Source organism: Amphimedon queenslandica, unplaced genomic scaffold, assembly GCF_000090795.2.
Source record: "Amphimedon queenslandica unplaced genomic scaffold, v1.1 AMPQUscaffold_13501, whole genome shotgun sequence".
NCBI lineage: Eukaryota > Metazoa > Porifera > Demospongiae > Haplosclerida > Niphatidae > Amphimedon > Amphimedon queenslandica.
In genome coordinates, this window is record NW_003546263.1 from 276,664 (window position 1) to 301,238 (window position 24,575).

At 37.0% G+C, this 24,575-nt stretch overlaps 7 protein-coding genes across 7 annotated transcripts in view; 2 read left to right on the forward strand and 5 right to left on the reverse strand.

The window, feature by feature from the left end:
* The first annotated feature begins 56 nt into the window (after window positions 1-56).
* LOC100631604 (mannosyl-oligosaccharide 1,2-alpha-mannosidase IA-like) lies at window positions 57-3,167 on the forward strand. Its single transcript, XM_011411811.2, has 12 exons — window positions 57-200; window positions 290-473; window positions 743-958; window positions 1,004-1,087; window positions 1,223-1,317; window positions 1,373-1,496; window positions 1,552-1,645; window positions 1,993-2,108; window positions 2,244-2,342; window positions 2,410-2,533; window positions 2,621-2,784; window positions 2,844-3,167. Exons 1-12 carry the CDS (start codon window positions 103-105, stop codon window positions 3,057-3,059), a joined length of 1,614 nt encoding a protein of 537 aa, XP_011410113.1. The 5' UTR covers window positions 57-102; the 3' UTR covers window positions 3,060-3,167.
* A 69-nt stretch (window positions 3,168-3,236) lies between these two features.
* LOC100631731 (mitogen-activated protein kinase kinase kinase 15) lies at window positions 3,237-10,873 on the reverse strand. Its single transcript, XM_019993121.1, has 31 exons — window positions 10,484-10,873; window positions 9,967-10,130; window positions 9,793-9,868; window positions 9,527-9,673; window positions 9,300-9,395; window positions 9,082-9,203; window positions 8,817-8,929; window positions 8,599-8,758; window positions 8,263-8,419; window positions 8,069-8,164; window positions 7,975-8,016; window positions 7,764-7,810; window positions 7,608-7,706; window positions 7,318-7,557; window positions 6,135-6,262; window positions 5,799-6,041; window positions 5,688-5,749; window positions 5,529-5,594; window positions 5,306-5,475; window positions 5,200-5,258; window positions 5,071-5,146; window positions 4,838-4,971; window positions 4,705-4,778; window positions 4,594-4,653; window positions 4,383-4,541; window positions 4,223-4,328; window positions 4,064-4,154; window positions 3,801-3,946; window positions 3,607-3,692; window positions 3,474-3,550; window positions 3,237-3,403 (listed from the first exon to the last, which is right to left on the reverse strand). Exons 1-31 carry the CDS (start codon window positions 10,871-10,873, stop codon window positions 3,337-3,339), a joined length of 3,753 nt encoding a protein of 1,250 aa, XP_019848680.1. The 3' UTR covers window positions 3,237-3,336.
* Window positions 10,874-10,890: 17 nt separating this feature from the next.
* Window positions 10,891-15,041, reverse strand: LOC100631856 (inactive rhomboid protein 2-like). The gene is made up of 17 exons (XM_019993122.1): window positions 14,800-15,041; window positions 14,563-14,732; window positions 14,365-14,473; window positions 14,099-14,279; window positions 13,439-13,528; window positions 13,257-13,315; window positions 13,153-13,202; window positions 12,914-13,100; window positions 12,753-12,864; window positions 12,617-12,691; window positions 12,393-12,563; window positions 12,251-12,342; window positions 12,125-12,191; window positions 11,874-12,035; window positions 11,733-11,827; window positions 11,529-11,682; window positions 10,891-11,468 (listed from the first exon to the last, which is right to left on the reverse strand). Exons 1-17 carry the CDS (start codon window positions 14,952-14,954, stop codon window positions 10,998-11,000), a joined length of 2,400 nt encoding a protein of 799 aa, XP_019848681.1. The 5' UTR covers window positions 14,955-15,041; the 3' UTR covers window positions 10,891-10,997.
* A 32-nt stretch (window positions 15,042-15,073) lies between these two features.
* LOC100631982 (protein enabled homolog) lies at window positions 15,074-17,834 on the reverse strand. The gene is made up of 8 exons (XM_011411779.2): window positions 17,601-17,834; window positions 16,725-17,165; window positions 16,527-16,676; window positions 16,407-16,466; window positions 16,310-16,363; window positions 15,731-15,982; window positions 15,621-15,680; window positions 15,074-15,567 (listed from the first exon to the last, which is right to left on the reverse strand). The coding sequence occupies exons 1-8, from the start codon at window positions 17,806-17,808 to the stop codon at window positions 15,146-15,148; spliced, it is 1,647 nt and encodes a 548-aa protein (XP_011410081.2). The 5' UTR covers window positions 17,809-17,834; the 3' UTR covers window positions 15,074-15,145.
* A 56-nt stretch (window positions 17,835-17,890) lies between these two features.
* Window positions 17,891-20,131, reverse strand: LOC100632108 (uncharacterized). Its single transcript, XM_003384056.3, has 9 exons — window positions 19,818-20,131; window positions 19,469-19,551; window positions 19,220-19,412; window positions 19,047-19,172; window positions 18,855-18,988; window positions 18,583-18,786; window positions 18,397-18,531; window positions 18,199-18,345; window positions 17,891-18,143 (listed from the first exon to the last, which is right to left on the reverse strand). The coding sequence occupies exons 1-9, from the start codon at window positions 20,047-20,049 to the stop codon at window positions 18,018-18,020; spliced, it is 1,380 nt and encodes a 459-aa protein (XP_003384104.1). The 5' UTR covers window positions 20,050-20,131; the 3' UTR covers window positions 17,891-18,017.
* A 32-nt stretch (window positions 20,132-20,163) lies between these two features.
* On the forward strand, window positions 20,164-22,783 carry LOC100632233 (putative IQ motif and ankyrin repeat domain-containing protein). The gene is made up of 14 exons (XM_003384057.3): window positions 20,164-20,264; window positions 20,311-20,513; window positions 20,603-20,843; window positions 20,897-21,011; window positions 21,064-21,182; window positions 21,227-21,289; window positions 21,343-21,482; window positions 21,534-21,588; window positions 21,642-21,725; window positions 21,831-21,905; window positions 21,952-21,994; window positions 22,047-22,161; window positions 22,211-22,477; window positions 22,526-22,783. The coding sequence occupies exons 1-14, from the start codon at window positions 20,229-20,231 to the stop codon at window positions 22,701-22,703; spliced, it is 1,734 nt and encodes a 577-aa protein (XP_003384105.1). The 5' UTR covers window positions 20,164-20,228; the 3' UTR covers window positions 22,704-22,783.
* LOC100636566 (signal recognition particle 54 kDa protein-like) overlaps window positions 22,736-24,575 on the reverse strand; it is a 4,280-nt gene continuing 2,440 nt past the window's right edge. The window contains exons 9-12 of the mRNA XM_003384008.3: window positions 23,309-23,491; window positions 23,093-23,263; window positions 22,951-23,046; window positions 22,736-22,895 (exon numbers count right to left, since the gene is read on the reverse strand). Of these exons, the coding sequence (XP_003384056.1) occupies window positions 22,813-22,895; window positions 22,951-23,046; window positions 23,093-23,263; window positions 23,309-23,491 (533 nt within the window). The 3' untranslated portion in view covers window positions 22,736-22,812. The remainder of the gene's footprint in view (window positions 22,896-22,950; window positions 23,047-23,092; window positions 23,264-23,308; window positions 23,492-24,575) is intronic.

A 24,575-nucleotide genomic window follows, 5' to 3' on the forward strand; every position in this document is an offset into this window, starting at 1 on the left:
ATATTCAAATTTATTTTTTTTTAAATAAAAGGCTGAGCTAGGCGTGGTGACTCGTGATTAAAGTTGTCACGTGTCTGCAACTTCTGAGTTTCTTGATTCTTCATGAAGAAAAAGCGTGCTTTTTTGCTCTCTCTTTTTCTTTTCTTCCTACTGGCTGCTGTTTATTACATAGTGACTCTCCAGGCCAGTGATGATACAGAGTGAGAATGCACTTTCACTTTTGTTGCCAAAACTGATTACTATTATTACTATTATTATAACATATTATTATTATTATTATTATTTTAAGATTTGATTCTAGAAGTTTACCAGCCAGCTCTGTTGTTCCTAATACTGCCAGTACTACTGCTGAAGAGTATAGGAGAGTAGCCAATGGAACAGAAGGACCTACTTTAGAGATAAGCACTCGGTCCCTTGAAACAAGGGAGACCGAGGACAAACTAACCATTGAAAGACAGCAACAAGTTAAAAACGTGAGTATAATTATTATACAGCTGGTATAATAGTCAGTTTTAATGGATCAACTAGGATATCTGCCACCGGAAGTAAAAAATAAACACTAAACCCCAACCCCTTAACCCTATGGAACCCTATGGGCAGGCGCTCTAGCTAAGATCGACGAGAGGGTGTGTTTTCCGGTGGCATATATTTTAGTTGACCCGTTTTAATCTTAATAATAGTATTTGAAGGAGTCCGAGTTATTGTTTTTTATTTTATTGTCATTTTTTTCTTTGTTCCTTAGATGATCAAGCATGCATGGGACGGCTATGAGAAGTATGCGATGGGACAAAATGAGCTCAAGCCGATATCAAGGACCCATAATTCTCGCTCAATGTTCAGCTCGTCTCCGATCGGTGCAACACTGGTCGATAGTCTGGACACGTTGTATGTCGCTGGTCTGATGGACGAGTACAACAGAGCAAAGAAATGGGTCAAGGATCACTTTGATATTTCACAGGTTCTTTTTTGTGTAGTAAAATTCTTGAAGTTTTTTCATTTTTAGGTGAGCAGCGGTTTATCTTTTTTTGAAGTTAACATTCGTTTCATCGGAGGGTTCATCAGTGCCTATCAACTCACTGGAGAAGAGGTTTGTGCTTTAATTAGAATAAGCACAACTATACATGTACATACATAATTAAATTATAATTTGTATTATTATTATTATTATTATTATTATTATTATTATTATTATTATTTGTTCATTTGAGTATGTTTTTGTTAGGTTTTTAAAGATAAAGCCATCGAGGTTGCTAAAAGATTCAATCCTGCTTTTAATACACAGAGTGGCCTGCCAAAACCAATTGTTAAAATGAAAACGTACATTATATAGTTTTGGGGATTATTATAATGATATGTGTGTTGTGTATTTTAGTGGCGAGACTGAGTTTTGGGGCTGGATTCCAGGACAGTGTTCTCTACTATCAGAATTAGGCACTTTGCATTTAGAATATCAAAGTCTCTCGTATCTCTCAAACGACAAATCTTACTTAGAGAAAGTATATCCTGTGATTTTATTTATTTATTTACATTTTGTTTATTTTTATATGTAAGGTTTTACGAATCCGTAATAAACTAAGAGCAGTCCGTAGCTCTGAAGGGTTCTACTACACCATGTTTAGTATTCAATCTGGACATTGGTGTAATAGTAAGTGACTATAATTAATGTGAATGTTACATTATTACTATAATTACTACTACATATAAAATATAGGATACTAAGTTAACATCCAATTGTGTTTTTATTACATTTTCTAATGCACAGCACATCTACTTACATGTTGTAGTGCTCATTGGCAAAATTTTGCCAAAAATGAAAAGGAGAGAAATCTTCATTTAACAATTTTTTTCTGATACATGTACATGTATTTATGCTGTGTAGAAATTTTGAGCTAATTCTGATCAAAATTGAATTTTTATGAAGTTTTAAATTTACTCAAAAATCGGGCCAAACTCATACACATATCAGTGGTTGAATTTGTTATTTTTTTGTAGGGCACGTGTCATTAGGTGCTTATAGTGATAGTTTTTATGAATACTTACTGAAAGTTTGGCTCCTCACTAATAAAGAAGACACTGAATCAAAAGATATGTTCTATGAAGCCATTGATGTATGTAGAGAGAGAGAGAGAGAGAGAGAGAGAGAGAGAGAGAGAGAGAGAGAGAGAGAGAGGGAGGGAGGGAGGGAGGGAGGGAGGGAGGGAGGGAGAGAGCATATAATTGTTGTATATGTTATGCTACCGTAGGCTTTGGATACCAGGATGTTTGAGTTTGTTTCTGAAAAGAAACTTTTTGTAATATCTGATCTTAGGAATGGACAGAGAGATGGGAAAATGCAGCACCTGGTGAGATAAATTTTAAATTAATTTTCATTATTTTTTATCCCTCTTTCTCTCTCTGCTTCTTTACCAGGCTTGTTTTGCAGGTGGTATGTTTGCACTAGCTTCAGTTCATGCAACTAACGGCAAGTCACAGCATTACATGGACATTGCCAAGAACATTACAAGAACATGTCACGAGTCTTACGTCAGTTCTGGTGAGTAGTTTGATTGCCAATTAAAATGTTTTTGAAGTGACTCAAGCTAGCATGAGTTGCTAATGGTTGAATCATTTCTTCCTGCAGTGACAAAGCTTGGCCCTGACATATTCGGCATTGGCTCATCAGGAAAGGTGAATAACGTAAACCCAAAGTACATACTGAGACCAGAGACTGTGGAATCATACTTCTACCTTTGGAGACTGACACGTGATCCAATGTATAGAGAATGGGGATGGGAACTGGTCCAGGTATGGAAGCGTGAGAGTATGGGAATGGAAATAGGAATATTATTATAATAATATTTTAGGCTCTAGAAAAGTATTGTAAAGTATCAACAGGTGGTTATACTGGTCTGAGGAATGTTAATAGTCCAGACTCGCGAGATGATGAACAGCAAACCTTCTTCCTATCGGAAACATTGAAATATTTATACCTCTTGTTTTCTGATGATAAAGTTGTGTCACTAGATGAGTGGGTTTTCAATACAGAGGGGCATCCGCTTAGAATAATTAATCAGAAATAAACATTATTTGATTATTATAACTATTATTATTATTATTATTATTTTATTATGTATTTTTATATTTAATAATGAATAATTGTGGATTTATCTATAGCAATATCTATTATACAGACAGTGAATATTATTCCTAGCTGCTTTATTAATATTTTTAAGGCAAGAAGGACGACTTTTACAAAATGATTTTTAAACTCAAGTGATAAAAGCTTTCTAAGAGAAAGGGATTGAATAATGTTTTCTATATTAAACAAATTATTATACAAAAGGGTATGTGAAATTTTTAGTCTTCTACTGTGCATTTTCGCTTCTCAGATAAGAATGTCCACAACTTGCATCTTGGCCCTATCCTGTGGTAGGATTTAAGCGTGTAAATCGTTAGTCATTCCACAATGAAAAAGAAACTTCACTACTACTAACCTGATTCCAATTTCTTTTAAATCATCTAATGAAATGTGATCAAGTAGATCAGGATATTCAATTCCTTCTTTGTGAAACTGCAGGTATATGAATCAAGGTACTGTACGTATAAAAAAAAGAAAGTTCCTCATACTTTTTGGATTTCTTTCTCATTTAAATGAAACTTTCTAAGGAATATCGACAGCTCATCAGTTTGCTCCCCATAATTCGAATCAGTGTCTAAAAAAAGGACACAGCCATAATGAAACAAGCTCTATCTTCCATGTACTAAACAACCTGTACTATACTACACAGACTATACTATACGACTCATGGCATGCAGCATACCTTCATCAATGCTCTTTCCTTCGTTGCTGCTACCAATAAATTGTCTTAGCATTTCATTCATAGTCTGCTTCATTTTCACCAACTCTTCCAACAGCGCCACATTTTCCTCTGAAGCTGATTGAAACATTCTCTGTAGTTTCTCAAATCTACATGTATATGTACCAAGTAGATTGATGCATCATAAAATGTACATACTGTAATTAACTATAAGCTAATTTCTATATATCATCATTACTGTCTACACTTAAATCAGCCCATGCTACCTTGGATCACTGATCATTCCTGATCCCACGCTACAGAAATCAAGGACTTGAGGATGATCATTCTCTTCAGTAGAAAACGTATTGCTAACATCTATAAAAGAGATTGGTTTCTTCATATGCTAACACCACAAGAGGCATGCAATGTGCTATACCACTAACCAGGAGTGATGGCCTTCAGTGCAACATGCATGCCAAATTTCACAACATTTTCTATAGCAAACATGCGATGTGGCGGGGTCCCATGACGTTTAATAGCCAATGTCACCTACAAATTAGATTTTTTAATATTATAAGTATGACATTATGTGATCATAATTGCCTCATTGGGAAGTATTAGGAGCATCTGCTCAACTTCGTGGTGGATGGCAGCATCATGCAAGCACAACTCGGATAAAGGCATTAGTATCCTCTGCATGTCACTGCTGCAGTTACTCTCACTATAAGTTAGGAGGCTGTTAAAGACCATGTCAAGGTGTTCCTAGAAAGAGAAAGAGACCTCCTCCACCTTCTTTGTCATGTGTATTGTGTACCATGGTCAAATGCAAGCTGGGGATCTTTTCTTGTAAAGTCTTTTGAACGTTTTTGCAAATCTATTTTACATAAGAAAATAAATTCACCCGGGCAATAAAAAAGGATTTCACCATTTCTCTGTCTTTTGAGAGGACAATATTCAGCAGCTCTTTTGTCTCAGAGTCCCATAAAACACGACTAAAATCTATCGACATAAAGTGAAATCACAATTAGTGCTGTATACATAATAGTTCAAGGACGTACCACTTCTTGAGAAAACCCCGTCATTAGTGCTACTGGTTGGGGTTTCACCCTCGCTACTCCCTTCAGCCATCTCGTTAGAATTTGAAAACTTTCTTTGGGTACTTGCGCTTTTACTTCTCTCTAAAATCGACTTACTGCAAAACAATAAAAAAGTGAATAAACTGTATATACATGTACATGCAAGGCTGCCTCTACTATATCCATCTGATGGCATACATGTAGTTCACACTCACCTAGCTCCAGGAGTAGAATTAGAGGACATAGTTAGTTCTTTATCATGTTCAGCACTAGGGAGGGCCCCAGGGAACACTATAATGATAATCACAATACTTTAACTAATAATGCGCTTGGAAGAGCATTACTGGATTTGCTTCTCATAAATTCCGGGGGAGCATCAGATACGTTCACTTTTTTCTTCTTCCTGCGATATTTTAAAATAATTTTCGTTACACCAAATGTCCCTACTACCTTGTTATGAAAGAGTTCTGCAACAGCTCAGACACAATTGCCCTTTTCGAAGGCTCAGGCTCAAAACAGCTCAACAGGAAGGATTTCAGCTCTTTCGATAGCACATCAGGGATTTCAGGATGCTCCTTGAACGTCCCGACTTTAAAAACGGCAGCTTCCGGTGGGCCAAGCTATTTATTAATAGGACTCAGTAGCAATGTATAATGAGAATATATTTACATACCTCAAAGAATGGTGGCTTCCCCGTCACCATTTCAATTACAGTGCAGCCCAGTGACCATACGTCAGCCTAGAAAAAAACACAGCAATATTGATTATAATTATTGTTCGTCAGTTTTGAGAAAATACACAAAATGGTGGATTTAGATGCAGATGGGCTTACAGGCGGTCCATAGCCTCTTTGACCACTGGCTATCACTTCAGGGGCCATGAATTGAAATGTTCCTAGAAAACACAAATAATGAATTATTAACAAACAATCAAAAGTAGTTGCCTTTAAATGAAGTGGTCTGGACTTGTAGACCCACGAGTCTCTTTGAAGTACCAAAATCGGATATTTTAATCTGTCCACTGTACATATTGACAAGCACGTTGTCTCCCTTAATGTCCCGATGGACAATCTTTTGATTATGAAGATACCCAAGACCTTTCAGTATCTGCCTCGTATAATGTCTAATGGTCCCTTCATCATTAATGAGTGGGCCCCATGTGAACTTTAACAAATGGGAGAGGCTACCTAAAATCATTATTATTAATATTATTACTGGTATTATTATTATTATTTATTATTATTAATATTAATCTATAATTAATCACTGTAGGCGTGTACCTCCTGGGACTTGCTCCATGAATATTCTAAATATACCGCCGTCAGAATAAGCACCAAAATACTGCACAATGTTTTCGTGTTGTAAGTGGCGATGCAATTGTATTTCTTCTTCAAGCGACTGGAACTGCCTATAATAAAATGAGAATGATACTATACTACATGTACAACAAACAGGCTGCTAAAATGGCTAAAATATCTATACAGTAATTTTTGCTAGGTAGAAATGATTCCAAGCTCAAATTTTTAGTTAAGGCCATTTAAAGATGAGCCAATTTTTGAAATATTCCCTGTACTATAGCCCATGGTTTTTTCCAAAAATTGGCTCCAAAATCACCCCCAATTTTTATTACATTTTCTGATACATATTGATGTCCTTATACTGTGTAGAAAGTTTGAGCTGATTCCGACTTCAATTTTTCGAGTTATGGCCATTTTAAGAAAACATCAAAATTCTAAAAAAATTCATGTACTATAGCCCATGGTTTTTTCCAAAAAATGGCTCCAAAATCACCCCCAATTTTTATTAACTTTTCTGATACATATTGATGTCCTTATGCTGTGTAGAAAGTTTGAGCTGATTCTGACTTCAATTTTTCAAGTTATGGCCATTTGAAGAAAACATCAAAATTTTGAAAAAATCCCTGAACTATAGCCCATAGTTTTTTTCAAAAAATGGCCCCGAAATCACCCCCAATTTTTATTACATTTTCTGATACATACTGATGTTCTTATGCTGTGTAGAAAGTTTGAGGTGATTCCGACTTCAATTTTTCAAGTTATGGCCATTTTAAGAAAACGTCAGAGTTCTAGAAAAATCCCTGTACTATAGCCCATGATTTTTTTCAAAAATGGCTCCGAAATCACTCCCAAATTTTATTACATTTTCTGATACATATTGATGTCCTTATGCTGTGTAGAAAGTTTGAGCTGATTCTGACTTCAATTTTTCAAGTTATGGCCATTTTAAGAAATCATCAAATTTTTGAAAAAATCCCTGTACTATAGCCCATGGTTTTTTTTCAAAAAATGGCCCCAAAATCACCCCCAATTTTTATTACATTTTTTGATACACATTGATGTCTTTATGCTGTCAATAGAGTTAGAGTTGATTCTGAGCTCAAAATTTTGAGATTTGAGTTATGGCCATTTAAAAAAAACGAGACAATTAGTGTCCTCATATTACCCTTCAGTTCTTTCTGGTATTTCCTTGATGGCCATCTTCTTCTTTGTAACCAGATCAATGGCGGAATACACTATTCCAAAGGAACCTTTTCCCAGCACCACTGGTTCGTGAAGGTCGTTCAACTCGTACTCAAACTCAACTGTGTCTTCTTCATCGATTGTCATGCGCCGGGTCAGTTTCGAAGAACCACTTTTCTCGAGTTTCGTGCTATCCATTAGACTCAGAATCAACTGAAAAACCCTACAAATAGAGGCAGAATTTTTTTCTCTTAACATAACATGAATACTGACTTGGAACATTGCAATTCTGATGAGAAAAACATCTGAAAATCATCACTGTACTTATCCAGTACGTATAAAAATAGTCCTCGATTGTCTCTCTTTATGATACTACAAAATACATGTAATTAATGATACTAATAAAGTAATGATAATAAAATCTCTAACCTGACGTTCCTGACACATGCTATTTCATAGGCCCATTCACTGACAACCTAACAGGAATTATTATTACTAACACACACAAAGCAACTATTAACATTTCACATTAACAGATATACATGTGCTTCTCTCCCTCCCTCCCTCTCTCTCTCTCTCTTATGGAAAAACTATGGCCAATAATGATGCATGCATAAAATAAAACATGTATATCACATACTACATCATCTTCATCTGACATTTGGTACCAAATCTCTATTTTCTAGAATTAAAAAAATTAAATAATAAAGTCAATGATGATCCATGAGACTCACTGCTGTAGAACTGCTGCTTGCTTCGTGAAGAGCAATGTAACTGGGAATATACTGGTACTCACTTACATTCTGGGGATTAGGCTCAAACAAAAGAATCTGTTAGCAAAAATATATAAATAAATACATATACATGTACTTGTTTAAAAAGAAGGCTACACTGTATAAAGACAGACTCCATTTCAACCATAACTTACAGGGAACTGGCTATTTGAGTACTGATCCTTTGTTGCTTCAATGAGGAACTCCATCCAAAACTCAAACACTTTTGCTTCCTGAGACATGGGAGCATCCTCACTAGTAACTCTGAACTGACTTATCAACTGTATATTACTGATGGTTGATTTCAGATACCTATATGTGTACGTGTACTTTTAATTGAGAAAATAGAAATACATGCACACACACTCTAATGCTAGTAGAGTAGGCACATGCAATAATAATACGCACTACATGCACATGTACATGTAATAGATGAAGAGAAATCGTAGTAGCATTAACAACCCTAATCACTATAACCACTATCCACTAACCAGTATGGTGGACGGAGTTTAAACATGCACTCTGCCGCATGACTGGCTTTCTGGTAATCTTCAGCCAGGACACTTATTTCAAAGAACGTAGCTACCGTCCAGTAGTCAGTCTGGGAATCAAGGTTTCCCTTTCGTCCGATTAAAAGATTCAAAGTCATAGCTATGGAAATTGGAATGAAATTAACATTATACTTATTATAACAAACATTATTTTTTACCAATGCTCCTTAACTCGGCGCTGTTTTCAAATTTCTCTCCAGAGACTACAAGTAAGGTTGCCAGATTAATCCCTGCATATTCATTGGGCTGTATATCAAATCCTTTCCGATACCTACAATGGAACAAACACATGCATCACTACTCCCAAATCAGTAATGCTTATTCTTATTGTGTTTGTTCCAATACTTATCATTAACAGTTGCTAAACACTCCAAGCCCTTGCAGTCAATAGTGCATAGCAAGTATGGCATAGTAAGGGTATACCATAGGATGGCTTTATCTCTGCTCCCTGTATCAGTGTGACCGGATTCAACAAACTTGTCCTTGTATATTCTGCCACAGAGACAGAGAGTGTCTGGTTCATGATTCTCCTTAACTTCCAATAGCTACACAATAATAATAATAATAATAATAATAATAATAATAATAATAATAATAACAATAATAATAATAACAGCATTGTGATTATCATACATGCTAACCTTTTCTAGAACTGACAGAGCGTGATCCCTGTCACCCTCTTTATTTCTTCGATTTAGTGCAAAAGCATATTGTACCTGGACTGGAGCCTTCAAAGCCTTAAAATTAAGAGCATTAAAAATATAAAAATCAACTTTTATTTAGGCATACAATACATAACCCAAGGCAAATATCTTAGATATAACACTTGTATTGGTAATAGCTGTGTTGGTTTTTACTATAGTAGTACCTGCTCGTGGCTGGGAAGCTTTTCAGCAAGAAGAACCATATTTTCATACGCTTGAATGTCCCGATATGAAAGTAACAGTGACAGAAGAATATCAGCTGTAAACAGGCGAGGGTCTTCATCTATCCATGACTGGAGGCGAAGCAATTCCTGTAATGATCACATGATATCATTAGTCATTCTATCAATGCTACTAGAAAGTATATATCTATTATCTCTGTTGATCATTAAATAGTCCTTCCAAGTTCAACTATTTTCTAAATTCTTACCTCCTTCAACTCCGATCCTTTTAAGCTTTCCCGAGCTTTTCTTAGTTGACGTAGAAACTGTTCCTTGTGCTGCTTTCTACAAAACAAATAATAATAATAATAATAATAAATTACCTTTAATTTATAAAGGTTCGGTGAATAGCATGCACATTACTTGCAAGCACAGCCCCTTACTTGTATTGAGTCTCCATGTCTCGGAGAAGTGTTCTGAACTTCACTTCCAGAGACATATTTGAGCCCTTGGGTTTAAAACCGTCTCCGTTTTTACCATCTAAAACCAAACACTTCCCATCGCTGTCAACAGAGTAAGGCAGGTATATGTAGGAGGTGAGTTTGGGCTACATATACAAGAGATAATAATGATTAGTCCTGCTTGTGAGTAGACAATAATTAAATTATCTTGAATAGCTATTGAGACAACAATAAATACATCATTCACAGCATTACTTGGTACAATATAAAACAGGGGATGTACATGTATGCAACATCATGACTTTATCATGACATTGACACCACTCACACTGTACAATCAGCATTTACTACCAGTGCACATGCAGGTGTGTAAAAATAAACTTTAGTGTTCCTAATTAACCACAACCATTTTAATAATTAAAGTATACAAAGTGATAGTCTTTGATGAACATACATAATGTATTTATTCATAAGGTCCAAGTCTCTACTTATTCCTTACATTAAATGCTCCGCCTCGTAGCCCTCCACTTGCTCCACTCTCCAAATAAGTGACAATGTTTTGCTTCATTTCAAAGCTCTCCCTCAGCCCCAAGTGATAAAATAGTTTGGCTTGGCAGGCACGATCTGTCACGTCAGCAACAGCAACGTTCGAGGAATAGAATTTATCCAGTGCATCTGTCTCCCCAAAGTCCAACTTTTCAAAGGCGATCCTTTCTACAATGTAGTCCAACTCGTTGGCCACTTCTTGAAGGACGTTAAAACACTTTCTTCCTTCCCTGGTATCGGGTATAACCGTCACTATTACCTGCTGCTCTCTTACACTTCTCTGAAGCTTCACCTTGGAAGACATTTTTAGTAAAGGAGCCACGCCTATGAAATGACGCATCATAATTTATCAATTAAAAATTAGATATTAAATCATCAATCAAAAATCATTGCAGCAAAAAGATACTTTTTACTGTAAAAAAAATTTCTGACTATTTTGTAGCATGAGGAATGTATGGAGAACATAATCAGGCACTGATGTCTTGTCTGTAGTCTTGGCAGAGGTTTGATAAACTGGTAGGAATGATGCAATTAAGATAGCTGAAACCATTCCACACGTCGCCTTCCAAATAAAACCAAAGAAAAGAAAATATATACAGAGTTAGGAGGAGAACCAGCCCAGTTATCAACAGGGCTATCTTTCCAAGTAATGAAGACTTTGCCTTTTGATTAGGAAATCTCAAAGAGTTAAACTCAGTCATACAGTCATGCTGTGGGATGTAATGAATCTGAATGAAGCTGAACATCATTCCAAACAGAAAGCCACCAATTCGAGCGTAGTTATCAATGTATGGTAGAAACCCGATTAGAAACAGGAGTATGACAATGATGGAGTACTTAAGCATTTCAAGCCAGGCCCTGTCAAAGAAGCTCCAATGATAAATGATGAAAATGAGGAAGAACGCTATCACTCCAAACATTGATGCAGCTGGGCCAACCTGTTTAAATGAAAATTATGAAAATAGTACAGTCAACAAAGTACACATTAGTGAGATTACCTCAGCAGAGTAGGGAACAAACAAAGCACTGATGATGTTTCCTCCAATTCCACTTCCTATGTAGAGCGTAGCAGTAGCAAGCCAACCAAGGTACTTCTCCAGATCTCGAAGGATGTAGAAATTGAAAATGATTGTCAATAATACGTGAAAAATCCTATCAGAAAAAAAACTCCAAATGAACTAAGTATTTTAAAGGGTTGTTACCCAGCATGGAGAAAGACAGCTAGGCCTAGCCTTTGGATTTGGTCTGGAGTCTTACCAAAAGGAGTCAAGCCACAAATGCCCTTCAAACAGTTAACCTATGTATGCAATGAATCAAAATGGTTGCAAATGACACATGTGTACTTGTGAGCAAAGAAAAGCATCTTTATGAAACTTTCCTTCAAGGAAATCGCAGTGCTCCTGCGACGTGATTATACACTGAGCCTGTATCCCCACACAGCAAGGCCGTCCTGTTACTCGACAGGACAGGTGCTCAGAGTTAGAAGCCACCGAATCAGTGCATATCTAAATGAAGAGAATGTAAATGTGACGCTGTTTTTTTGCTTGAGTTACAAATAAGTTCTACATAATAATAATAATAATAATATGCTTACTGGCCATCCAGTTACATTGGCAGACATCCATCTTGGATCAACACTTGGATTAGGTGATGTACAAGTTCTATGGTTAGAAAGTAAATGATAATAATATAATAATATGATAGGCAAGAAGCAAATAACCTTGGGGATGTTCCACAGACAGCTCTATTACTATAGCGGGAGGTATCCAGTTCTGTACTGTTGTCAAAGATCACGAAATCAGCTAGCCCAATCTGTCCCAATCAATAAATATTCCAGCAGAATAAAATAAGTTGGACCATACCTCACTAGGACAGTCAGTGTTTGAAAGAGTTTGAACACAACCGGAGGAGTCCCTCCTAACACAGCAACCTGACAGAGACTCTCTTTGATTAATGGAGTTTATCACATTCTGTATTGGATCATATCTCCTCATGCAAGGGCCGTAATTAGCTCCCAGGAGAACTAGTGATGCCTGATAAGTTATAAAGAGGATTTGGTCATGAAAAAAAACATGAGAACACTTACCCTATCAGGTCCGGCCCATATATTAGGTGTAATGTTCTTCTCGACGACGTGAACTGATAAATCAGAAAGTTGGATCTATTTTCAATAACAATAGCAATAGTAATGCAATACATACACGTATCAAGTATACACTGACCAAAGCTCTTTCAGTGTAAGGAACATATCTCAATGGGGCGAAACCGTGTACAGACAATGTCAATAGAACAATGATTATTTGCACAACAGTGACCCAGTATGTAAACAAGGGCCTATGACAGGTGGATACAATCACCTTCACAAAAATGCAATTCTCTTTACCAGCGAGCTGCTTTCTTCCACATCTCATTTAGTTTGGCCCTCCTGACCTTGTTAACTCCTCGATATTGAAAGTTTGATACTCTCAGTGGGATGTACTCGTTGAACTGGTTCCAACGGGACTTACGGAGATCATTCAATTCGTGCAACTTATACGATGACACAGGGATCCTCCTCTTCAATGCACTCACTACGCATACACATTATCATAAAATGCTACAAAATTTATGTTCTTAGCTCACATCCAAAGTCTGCAGCTTCTTCTTCCTCTGCAGCTTCTTCACCATCGGTTCTGTCACAAAATATTATACTATAAAAATATTATAATAATTACAAAACAGCCTACCCTTCGCATGGGGTCTCCTTCTTTAAGTATATATCTTTACCAAAAAACATGTCTTCAGACTTAAATATAAAAAAAAAGAATAATTACAACAGTTCAATAAGCACATATTGAATGACAAGTCAACACTTAATTTGCAACTGTCAGACAGTGAAGCTTCACTGCATGTAACTGTTGACACTTACTCCAATGTCACTGATATCACCGTCTATAAATTCATCGTCAGACGACTCGTCGTATAGTTTTGATTCAGTAGCAGCAACAGCTCCTTTTTTCTAATTTAATAAAATGATTAAAAAAAGCTAGCATTCTTTACTAAAACATAAGTGAAAAACCAATTTCTAAAAACTAGCCAGTTTTTGAAAAAAAGCAAAAGCTATAGCCCACGGTTTTTTCCAAAAAATGGCTCCGAAATCATCCCCAATTTTTATTACATTTTCTGATACATACTGATGTCCTTAGCCTATGTAGAAAGTTTGAGGTGATTCCGACTAAAACTTTTAAGTTATGGCCATTTTTTAAAATGTTTCATTTTCTGAAAAATTCCCTGTGCTATAGCCCATGGTTTTTTTAAAAAAATGGCTCCGAAATCACCCCCAATTTTTATCACATTCTCTGATACATATTGATGTCTTTATGCTGTGTAGAAAGTTTGAGGTGATTCGGAGTTCAAATTCTCAAGTTATGACCAGTTTTAATAACTGGCTAATCCATCATGTAATACTATGCTACAGAATGTTTCACATGTTTTTTAGTAACTAAATACAACCCCAAGTATATAAACACCTTGGGACTAAAACACCACTAATATCATGGTCAATCGATCACACACTATCATCCCTAACCTTATTGTATAAATACTTCAAGGCTAGCCAGGCCTGATCCCAAAATCCTCCTTTATCTTTTAGCAACTCATGCACATCTTCAGCATGAGGCATGTTACTGGATAATTCTTTAATAGTTATACAATTCTCGTCCTCCAATCGCCCAGTGTCTGGCTCCTCCTCACCAAATACATGTGTATGTCTAAAATAAAAGGATTTCCATACATACATGTACATGTACATTGCTGATACGAGTATATGTACATGTACACGTAATAGTTTCAAACCTTTGCGACGTGCTAGGTTCATCAGTCTCTGAAGAAGGGTCTCTCGATTTTTGTTGCGATATCAGTATATGTTTCTTGTCGCATAATCTATTCAGACATGTTTCAATAGCTACAATACACAAAATATAAACAAATGAAACAGATATTTACAAATAAAAATCAATAATAATTATTACTGCAATCTATTCAATACAATACCTTCATCGCCACTCATTAAAGCTACAGCCAATTTAGACGGAATGCGATCTTTAATCTTTTTCTTCTCCACTAGGTACTCCAATTGCCCCATGACCATTCGGCGCTGTACAGCGTTCCAGTACACCTCTTGGACAGATGTGAGCTTGAAACCAGTAAACTCCAACAACTTACTACACGAACAGCCAAGAGTTTATACATTACAATAAAAACAATAGTAACTATTATATGTATGTATACCTAAAAAGGTAACATCCAAACCATTTCAGACAGTTTTTATACTTCGTCTCCTGGGGAACAGTCTCCACTAACAAGTCCTTTATCTCAATATCGAGAGGATCTTGGCTATTATTTCGACCTTCATCAGATTCGCTGCATATTTCTTCCAGCTCCATGCTAAAAGCATAAACAGTACACAGTTCACCCCGCCTAGGCTAGCGCTAGTTTATCAATTCAAACACATTCATAATTATTATAACCCAGCCACACCCTAATAATACCGTATACCTTAACCTATAGCTAAATTCATTATCTTGGTATGAACAACAACCAACACTGAAACATAAAAATGAACATAAAACAACAATCAGAATCTATCATCATCGTCAGTGTCCCTACACCTTTCCCTCACACACACGCGACAGTCAACAAAAGCCTCCAGCAAGCAATAGAGAACCATTAGATACTGGAAGACGATAAAACCAAGCAGAGCTATGGTGAGGAGGTCGAAAGTAATGTCATTTCTCATTTGATAGACTATATAAGATAAGTAACCTAGTGCACCCCACCAGACTAGACCGCCACAATGTAATACACGTAGACAACAAGACGAGGTCGAATGTCTCCTTGGAGTGTTGTGAGCTCGAATATAAGCACCAGAAACAAGCGCTGTAGTATGCCAGCAGACAAAGAAGGAAGAGCAGCTTCCCATCACGATAAGATATATAGGAACGTTGCCAGACAAACTAGTCGAGTCTGTAGATGATCCGGTAATATAAATCCCAACGCCTAATAAATATATAAATCAAACTTCATTCACGTGTAGTTGTTTCAAAACGTACCAAGTCCTAGCATTCCCAGTGGTACAAAGATACCAAGTAAGAAAATAAAGAGATAGATTCCTATAATAAAATGATAATGATCATGATTAAGATAAATGTTCCAGCCTAACCTGTCTTGATGGGGCTACTATTGACAGTGCTTAAGCACCAGTTTTCATCACCGTCCCCATTATCAGGCATATCACGACTTACTTGCACGGGTGCTGGTGTCTGAGAGACAACTGGTGGTCTAAATGCTCCTCTAATGTCATGGCCCTGTCTAGGAGCAACATAAGAAGTTGGTCCTGGGGCAGGAGCTGGAGCTGGAGGTGGTGGGCCACCAAACAGAGCATCATATGATGGAGGAGCCTCTTCAGAAAGACCTACAAATCCTACACAGTAATTGCATAGCAATAATGAGAACTCTGTATGATTTCCATATATGTCATTTTTAGTAAATCATAAATCAATATAACAAATGCACGATGTAACATAAACATGGACTTTAAAGCAGTATTTTCATACAGCAAGCCAAAATATATAATTAATTGTATTCATAAGTAGTCACATGTGTGTCACATCCTACACAACAAATATATCATCGTACATGCATAGTGAACATGCATATCATATATATGGAAGTGTACAGTGTCACGCACATCCATTAGGTAAATATGAACTAATTGTAGTACGTGAAATCATCTCCTTACCTGTCAATACAGCAGTAGTCTCGCTTGAATTCTCAGCCACATATGCTTGTTGATCTAATACACTGATGAAAGACAGAATAACATCTGTTAAGCTTACTTTGTGGTGGCCTCACAGTCATTTGAACCTGGTTATTCGGCAATATTTCAACATATGACTCTATATAAGCATTATACACACAAACTGAATAAATGGACATATAATAGATTACTGTGTTACCATTGGCAGGTATGTCATCATAAGTGTCATCAGGAGAGTCCTGGTCATCAATAGCCATATACAATGATGTAGGCTCATTGGCATTGTCATAGGTGGCTGATTCTACTGATGATGGAGACGCTTCTGGAATAATGTCCTCATATACCTCCTCTATTATGACAGAATGATGAAAAAAATCAACATTTTAAAGTTGATTACCTGTAGGACTTTCGACTGGAGGGATCTGTAAAGGTGGGGGGATGTGCTGAGGAGGAGGAGGTGAAGGAGAAGACATAGGAGGAGGAGGAGGAATGAAAGAAGGAGGTTGAAAAGGAGGAGGAGAAGGAGGTGCCTCGAGTGATGAAGGAGGAGGAGGCTGAAGGGGAGAAGGAGGAGGCTGGAATGGAGAAGGAGGCCCAAGTGGAGGAGAAGGAGGAGGCTGAGAAGGAGGGGAGAGAGGGAATGATGATGATGAAGCACGAGCTGATGGCAGTCGTAAGGATACAGGGACTTCATAAGGTGTAGTTCCAGTGTTAGTAGTGCGTGTCTCTGTCTCTATTGATAAAAAGTCTGGCTGTGAATCTTCCCTTACAGGGTCTGGAGTAGGGACAGATATAAGAGGAGCCTCACTGATGCTTTGGTCCATACACATATATTCATCTAAAATGAATAGATAAGATAACTTAAAAATACACCTGCTGCTCAAAACCACCAATTATTACACCAGTTATTACAACAAGGGCCAGTCTGGGCCACAGCAGTTTGTACATTAAAATAAAAACAATAAACGAAACGTTGTTCACAGCATAAGCACATAAACAAACATATACATGTACAAGAGACAAACAAACATTATTTTAAAAATTCATTATAATGTAAAATGATAAATACTATCAATTAGTACTTTAATTAATGATAGCATGCACACACTAATTATGTCTTTGAGTAGTGTCGTACTAGTCGGAGCAAAAAAATGTCAGTTTATTTCTCCTACACTAACAATTACCAAAGAAGGCGAAAAATTCACTTAGTAAATCAATAAGAGGTGGCAATATGGGATAATAATACAAATTTTAAGCTTAAAATCTAACTCACCGTTTTCTTCGTTGTTGTCCGAAGCTTCCATGGCCGTAATTATGTCAGTGTAGGTAGCGTCAGCGTTTTCTGGCAAGGATAAGGCGGGGAGATCAGGAAGAGGGGCAGCCAAATCTATGGCAATGACTGGGTCGAGGATAACATGGCTTTTATCTGACTGTGGTAGGACATTAGAGGTCTGGGAAATGAAGTTATCTTCTCCCTCCATCCCTCTACTTAATCTCTTCGGCAAAACCAACACCACAAAGGAACAAAAATTAATGGACTGAGATTGTACGACTACACTGCAATTAGTGATGGGCGTGGTAACCACACCCAACAATCATTCCATTAAATCAACAAAATTACCACACTAGTGTATGCATGTACATGTACGTGTATTATTTTATTTATGTTAAGGTTAATCAAATGTTAGTATTATATTTTGTCTTCGTCCTCATTTTCCTCTTCCTCCTCTTCATCTAAATCCAGCCGTACTTCAGACACACCCTGACTACTAGTCTCAGATCCATCATCAGGAGTTGTGGCTGAGCCAACTCGAGCCTAAACAAGCATAAATAGTACACACTAGGACAAACTTGAGTCTACAAGATACTACCTTGAGCAGAAAGGAAGTAATGTAGCCTCCTAGCTTCTTACAGAACACCATTTGAGTTTCAACGACGTCCAATACTTGACTAAGAAGGAACGAAGGTAGTTCAGCAGGGACATTGTTTAGCTTGAGTGTAGTGTAAACATCACGAGCCTACGCATGAGGTTATCACAATCAATCAAGGAATTCGTTTAAAACAACAACCTGTTGGATGGCGTTTTCAATTCCTTTCCGAAGTCGAACAGGGAGGTATCCATTGAGGGACGAGAGAGACTGAAGGCTTTCCAGGACTTTTCCACTAGCAGTTTTGGCATATTCGAAAGCGGATTGAAAGATACCCTAAACACCATACAAAAGCAGTAGTAATATCATCAATACAATGTAACTGACCTTTTTGCTGTCGGGCTGAATCAACCAGTTGATGTTCTCGCCATCTTCACCATCTGAGAGCCAGCTGTAGGAAGATTGCTGCTCTTTGGTTTTGCATTTTTGGGACAAGTAGTTACGAATCTTGGCCTCGGCATCTGAGAGTGCCTGGGCAACACTCTGCCTTTGCTTGTCAACCCCAGAAGAAATGCTCTGGGCATATTGGAGCTGTTAAGAGACAAATGATTTGAGAAGATGATGTAATAATCAGTTACATGTAGGATCATAACACTTACCAGATTCAAACTGGTTTTTAGCCTTTGAAGAGAGACAAAGACTTGCTGCTGAAGCGAATGAAGCTTTACTACAGACCGATAGTAAATGGCATAGGAGATGTTGTAGGCACGCTCAGAGCGCGAGGCAGTAACTTCTACAAAAATGTAAAAAAAACACAAATAAGTTATAATGTAGTAGTGCCAGTAACTAACCAACTGGTTCTGGCTCTGGTTTTGGTTCTGGGTCTTCCTTCACAACAACTTGCTTCCTCTTCCTAAGACCAAACCAAGACTTCTTAGTCTTCTTGACAGGTGCAGCAACAGAAGACTCAGGCTCTTCTACATATAAAAATAAAAGTCCAAAAATAAGACCTATTCTTACTTACCACACTCAGTCTTTTCCTCAGAAGCTTCTTCGTCATCATTTTCAGGTGGCAAAATGCTATCGACGAGGCCTTCGGTAATGTTCAAAGTTTTATCAACACCATAACCAATGATGGCTCCAGCACGAGTGTTGCTCAGATATTCCTGGCCATCACTAATTGCAGTGGTGACCACCTGCTTCCCTTCACTCATTATCTATAGCAATTTAACAAAAATAGTATTTGATATTATTTAGGGATGCATATAATCACCTCTGATGGTGGTTTTCCAACAACAGGGTACTTATCTTCAAGTTTCTTTAATCCGCCCGCAACACAAGAATCAACATATTCAACTATAGAGAAACACATGCTATCAGCTTAGAGGAACAAGTAATTGTAATGTTCGTGGAACATTGACATTCGAATACAATAGAACAAAGAGAGGATTACTATTTACTACACACGGTTAGCCCAATGCCAATAACAAAGAAGCAAATTGCTATTGCCAGGAGAGAAGTTAATATAATATGTGTCATGATAATTTACTCAAATAAAACTTGAAAATAATAAAAAATTGACACCATAAATGTGACCTCCGCCCCCTCCCATAAAATCTTACTTGGTCCTTCAAGTTTACCAGAAACTCCATCAAGAAGAGGCTGTGCTTTAGACGAGGCGTAACCGACAGCAGATTCAACAGAGCCCAAAGTCCAGCTAGTCACTCCATTGTAGCTCTTGGATGCGCCATAAATGGAACAGAGCGTAGTACCAAAAGACGAGGCTAGAGGGTTAGCGCACAACCAATCGTATGTGCTACAGGTCTTTTCTTTACAAGTTTCCTCGGAACTCATGGCCGTTTGAGAAGAAATTCAAAGGTCAAATGAATATCGCAGTCACAGCTAGCTAGCGAAGAAGAATAGATTGATCACGTGATTGACGTGAAAGAAATTTCAAGAAGAAAGCAATGGGCGGGGTTATTATTTGGGCGTGACTGTAATCCAGCCACGCCTTTTTGCAAGTTGCAGGCAGAATGCCTCCAAAATATAAAGGCCCTGCAGTGAAAAAAGTACTTTCAAAGTAACATTTGAGACTTTTTATTCTTTATTATCTAGACTCCAGTCCGAGGTAAAGTTGCAGTGCCTGAAAAGCGGCCAGGAGTTGCTGCTAAACCAAGTGGAGGAGGGCGTGGAGCTGCAGTAGCTTCTATAAAAACTAAATCAGGTCCAGTAGCAGCACAACCAAAGCCAAAGAAACCAGTTTGGAGCAAAGAAGATGACATGGCAAGAAAAATACAGACAATATACAGAGGCTATAGGTATAATCCACCCACTTTATGAATTTTAGCATGTTAGACCTAGCAACTGTTAACTGCAGCACAGTCATTGCCTATTACATATTCTTTAGGAGTCGCAAACTTTTATTGGAACTGAAAAAGAAGAAAGCTGAATTTGATGATGCAATAGAACGACTTCAAAAAGAAGCGTACTTGCAAGTTGTTAAAATTGAGCGAGAAAAAGCGGAAAAGGAGAGACAAAGGGAAGAGGAAGAGAGAAGAAGGAAGCGTGCAGCAGCTCAGCGTATAAAGCGATTTCTGGAAGCAGCTTTTGATGGAGACCTTGATGAAATTAAAGGCATTTTGGAAGAAGTATGCTCCTCAAAAAACTCTTCAGAATGATTTTATTATTCACATTTAACAAGGTTGCAAAGAATTGCTCAGAAGCTGGAGAGTCTATCGTGAAACGTTTTCAATACAAAATGATTGAATGCTCTGATCCTAATGACAACACAGCACTATCTGAAGCAGCTGCTGGAGGTAGCTATAATACGCCTTTTAAAATTTTATGTTATGCACTCATTATTAACAGGTGACCCTCTTACAATTAACTTCTTAATAAACAATGGGGCCAATCCCAATGTTAAAGGACAATATGGACGGACACCTTTGTACAGAGCAGCATTCTCGGGTCGTACAGAAGCTGTTAAGGTGAATTCGTCTAGTGCAGGTGGTGCTGCTATTTCATAATTTAGGTTTTATTAGAGTCTGGAGCCGACCCAAGAGTCTATGCTGATGATGGAGCTACCCCAGAGCAAGTAATAATGAATGAAGTGCTGTAGTGACTTAAACAATAAAAATTACTGCATAGGTTGCATCCAGTCAAGAAATACAATACTTGTTACAGAATTGGGACATTTCAGAAACTGAGAAGCTTTTAGTAATTTGTGAAGAGAGACAGAAACAAAGGCTGGAAATGGATGAGAAAATATGGCAATCTCAGAAGGACAAGTATGATTTCAAGACATTATTATGTACATGTATGTTTTTAAATTCTTCAAGGCTACAAAGTGAAATAGAAGAAGCAGAAAAAGAATACAATGCCAAACAAAAGGAGGTAAGGGCTTGAAGTACATTAACTACATTGTGTTATTATTATTGGTAAATTAGCTCATAAAAGCAAACGAGGAACTGAACAAACGAATCAATGAACACGACAAGAACAAAACAACCAAGCAGGACCTTACGCTAACGGTAATCAATTCAGGGATTGGATCAAATTTGTATTTCATGAATGCAATAAGTGCAATTGAAAATAACTTTTTTACCCAACTATTTCACATAGTAAATATTTATTAGGCTGTTCATGATGCTGAAGATCTTTTAGAGAAATGCAAAATTAATGCACAATCTGCAAAAGAGAAACTTCAAGAGGTAGAGATACACAATCAACCTTGACTTAATCCTGTATTATCATTAGGCAAAGCTAAAAATGAGAATGAAACGAAAGGAATTCAAATCAGGTAAGTTACATTACTATAGTGACGCTACAAATGTTAGTATAATAATTATTAGATATCGATGATGAAGAGGATGATGAGAATACTCCTGTTGACGTAACTGTGAACATCAGAGAAATGGATGACGTCCTTATGAAAGACGTTGGCAATAAAATAGCCGAAAGCAACAAGTACATACACGTACATACAGTGTCTTTATTTTATAACCTACGACAAAAGGTGGCCTCTTATATTGGATCATGGCCGACAATGTGCTACGTTCCTCGTCTATAGAGACACCAATTATATGAACGCAATGAATCCCAAACACATGGAGCCAGAAACAATTCGACTGAATCTACTAGGAGCACTTCGCTATGGAAAGTTTGCTGTACTTGATTTGTGTGACATTGATGATTTGTGGCCAGCAGTCGTTAAGAAATTCGACTGTGTCCAGCCTGACCTTTTGCCTTCGCTTATTTCAAAGAACTTTTTAAAAGAGAAAAGGTAAACTGGTGCAAATTGATCATAAGAGTTTAGTCTTAATTGTTTTAGGTATTTGAAGCTAATCAAGGCAGCAGATGGTGAGGCATATTCTGCCAATAGCTTTTTGTCTGCAAGAATACACAATTTCAAACTAGTCATCATAACACAGCTTCCAACACCACCAACCGAATTGATGGGTCTCACTTACGTCATTAAAATACACACACCAGAACCTTCCCTTTTCTGAATTAAAAAAATAGTGGTAGTACCATATATATATACAATGTAGAATAAATGATTGTTATACAAGTGGTATTTATACATAAATTAGCAAAAAATAATTAACAAGTACCAGCTCAGCGTTTTCCTTTTGGCATTTGCATGGGGCCTGCTCCTTGCTGAAACTGCTTCATCATGTGCTGTAATCCTCCCATTCCACCTAAGAAAAAATTAACAAAAACTCATTGCAATGCATTAATACTATCACTCCATACCCATTTGCTGCAACACCCTAGGGTCGATCATTCTAGCCATCTGCTGGTTGATTTTTGCCATTTGGTTTGGGTTGACGTTCCTTCCAATATCTCCACCTACAGTAGCTATAACGTAAGATGGTCAATACTCATTATTCTTGACTTTTAAAGAGTCCTTTTATTCCTCCCATCTTCTTCACCATTTGAGAGAACTTGCTGTACTGAGTCATGAGGTCTTTGACATCCTTCACAGACGTCCCAGATCCTCTAGCAACCCTTTCATAGCGGCCTGGTTGCTGTTGAAATAGTTTCGCTCCATTCGGATGGTCTAACTCTTGAAGTGTATCAAAAACGGTTCAAGATCTTTTTGTTAGCTTACCACCATCGCTCATGCTGTCCATGATTGTCATTAGCTTCTTTAGTCGAGCCATGGACTCTCTTTCATTTCCTTTGCTCATGAAATCGGCCGGGAATCCTGGGATCATTCCCATGATTTGATTAAACGGTCCCATTTTCATAATATTCTGAAACTGCTCATACATGTCTCTCAAAGTAAACTCACCTAATGAAATATCAGACACAGAAACATAAGAATAATTTTACCGAAATAAAGTAACAATGACTACATTAAAATTCTCCTATCACTATTTGTATTACTATTAAGCAAAAATTGAAAAATAAAAAATTTCTAACAAATCCACTGTTTTTGTACAGATTTTTGAGGAACTTTAAAAATTCAAAAAAAATCCAAATTTGATTGGAATCAGCTCAAACTTGATATACAACATAAGGACATGTATATGCATCAGAAAAAATTATAAAAATAGAGAATTCTCTCCTAGTCATTTTTGGCAAAATTCAGCCAATGACCCTGTACTATGATAGTTATTTGTCTCAACCTATGGAAATTACAATCATCATCAAAATAACAACAAATACAGTCTGCTGATTTATTTTGTGGTCTCAAATTTTTGTTTTAGGGTTCTCATTAGAATTAATTTATTTTCGTGGTTTACAAAATTTTCATCAATACATTGTATTTAGTGGAATTAATTTTAGTACATGTAGATTTGAGCCTGCAAAAATTAATTCCAGATGAAATAAGCCAGCTGTACTGTATTCTATTATGAGATACAATGAAGTATAAAGTGCATCGTTGTGCAGACTTCTTTATTTCCTTGAGAAAGGCCAAGTCCTCAACTTATTCATCCTTTGAGAAAGGTTATCTTTATTATTAAAGACTATCTTTACAGTCAAATGCCAAATCTTTATATTAGTCAGGCCAAGGTTGCTATAGAACTCTATACTTAATCATATTAAATTCATATAAACAGTTCAGAACTCTATTTATCATACCAAGTTTGTCAAAACAGTAAAAAAGGTGTGAAAACAGTGTGAAAAAGGTGTAAAAAAGGTAAAAAAAGGTGTAAAAAGGTGAAAAAAGGTGTGAAAAAAGGTGAAAAAAAAAGCTGTGAAAAAAGGTGAGAAAAAAGGTGTGAAAAAAAGATAAGAAAAAGGTGTAAAAAAGGTGTTAAAGGTGTGAAAAAGGTGAGAAAAAAGGTGAGAAAAAAATGTGAAAAAAGTGTGAAAAAAGGTGTGAAAAAAGGCGAGAAAAAGGTGCTAAAAATGTAAAAAAAGGTGTAAAA

Excerpts from the sequence above, each read along its gene's own strand:
- LOC100631604 (XM_011411811.2), top strand. The coding sequence starts at position 103 with ATGAAGAAAAAGCGTGCTTTTTTGCTCTCTCTTTTTCTTTTCTTCCTA. Across the intron at positions 1,318-1,372 it reads CCAATTGTTAAAATGAAAAC|TGGCGAGACTGAGTTTTGGG; the intron begins GTACATTATATA and ends TGTGTATTTTAG. Across the intron at positions 2,343-2,409 it reads ATGGGAAAATGCAGCACCTG|GCTTGTTTTGCAGGTGGTAT; the intron begins GTGAGATAAATT and ends CTTCTTTACCAG.
- LOC100631982 (XM_011411779.2), bottom strand. The coding sequence starts at position 17,808 with ATGGAGGGAGAAGATAACTTCATTTCCCAGACCTCTAATGTCCTACCA. Across the intron at positions 16,677-16,724 it reads TCCAGTCGAAAGTCCTACAG|AGGAGGTATATGAGGACATT; the intron begins GTAATCAACTTT and ends CTGTCATAATAG. Across the intron at positions 16,467-16,526 it reads TGATGACATACCTGCCAATG|AGTCATATGTTGAAATATTG; the intron begins GTAACACAGTAA and ends ATGCTTATATAG.
- LOC100632233 (XM_003384057.3), top strand. The coding sequence starts at position 20,229 with ATGCCTCCAAAATATAAAGGCCCTGCAGTGAAAAAA. Across the intron at positions 21,290-21,342 it reads ATGGAGCTACCCCAGAGCAA|GTTGCATCCAGTCAAGAAAT; the intron begins GTAATAATGAAT and ends ATTACTGCATAG. Across the intron at positions 21,589-21,641 it reads ACAATGCCAAACAAAAGGAG|CTCATAAAAGCAAACGAGGA; the intron begins GTAAGGGCTTGA and ends TTGGTAAATTAG.
- LOC100631731 (XM_019993121.1), bottom strand. The coding sequence starts at position 10,873 with ATGATGCGTCATTTCATAGGCGTGGCTCCTTTACTAAAAATGTCTTCC. Across the intron at positions 4,972-5,070 it reads AATTCTACTCCTGGAGCTAG|TAAGTCGATTTTAGAGAGAA; the intron begins GTGAGTGTGAAC and ends ATTGTTTTGCAG. Across the intron at positions 4,542-4,593 it reads CCAGCTTGCATTTGACCATG|GAACACCTTGACATGGTCTT; the intron begins GTACACAATACA and ends TTCTCTTTCTAG.
- LOC100631856 (XM_019993122.1), bottom strand. The coding sequence starts at position 14,954 with ATGGAGCTGGAAGAAATATGCAGCGAATCTGATGAAGGTCGAAATAAT. Across the intron at positions 13,101-13,152 it reads AGAAGCTGCAGACTTTGGAT|TGAGTGCATTGAAGAGGAGG; the intron begins GTGAGCTAAGAA and ends GTGTATGCGTAG. Across the intron at positions 12,865-12,913 it reads TGGAAGAAAGCAGCTCGCTG|GCCCTTGTTTACATACTGGG; the intron begins GTAAAGAGAATT and ends CACCTGTCATAG.
- LOC100632108 (XM_003384056.3), bottom strand. The coding sequence starts at position 20,049 with ATGAGTTCCGAGGAAACTTGTAAAGAAAAGACCTGTAGCACATACGAT. Across the intron at positions 19,552-19,817 it reads TGGTAAACTTGAAGGACCAA|TTGAATATGTTGATTCTTGT; the intron begins GTAAGATTTTAT and ends GTTTCTCTATAG. Across the intron at positions 18,346-18,396 it reads TTGAAAACGCCATCCAACAG|GCTCGTGATGTTTACACTAC; the intron begins GTTGTTGTTTTA and ends CCTCATGCGTAG.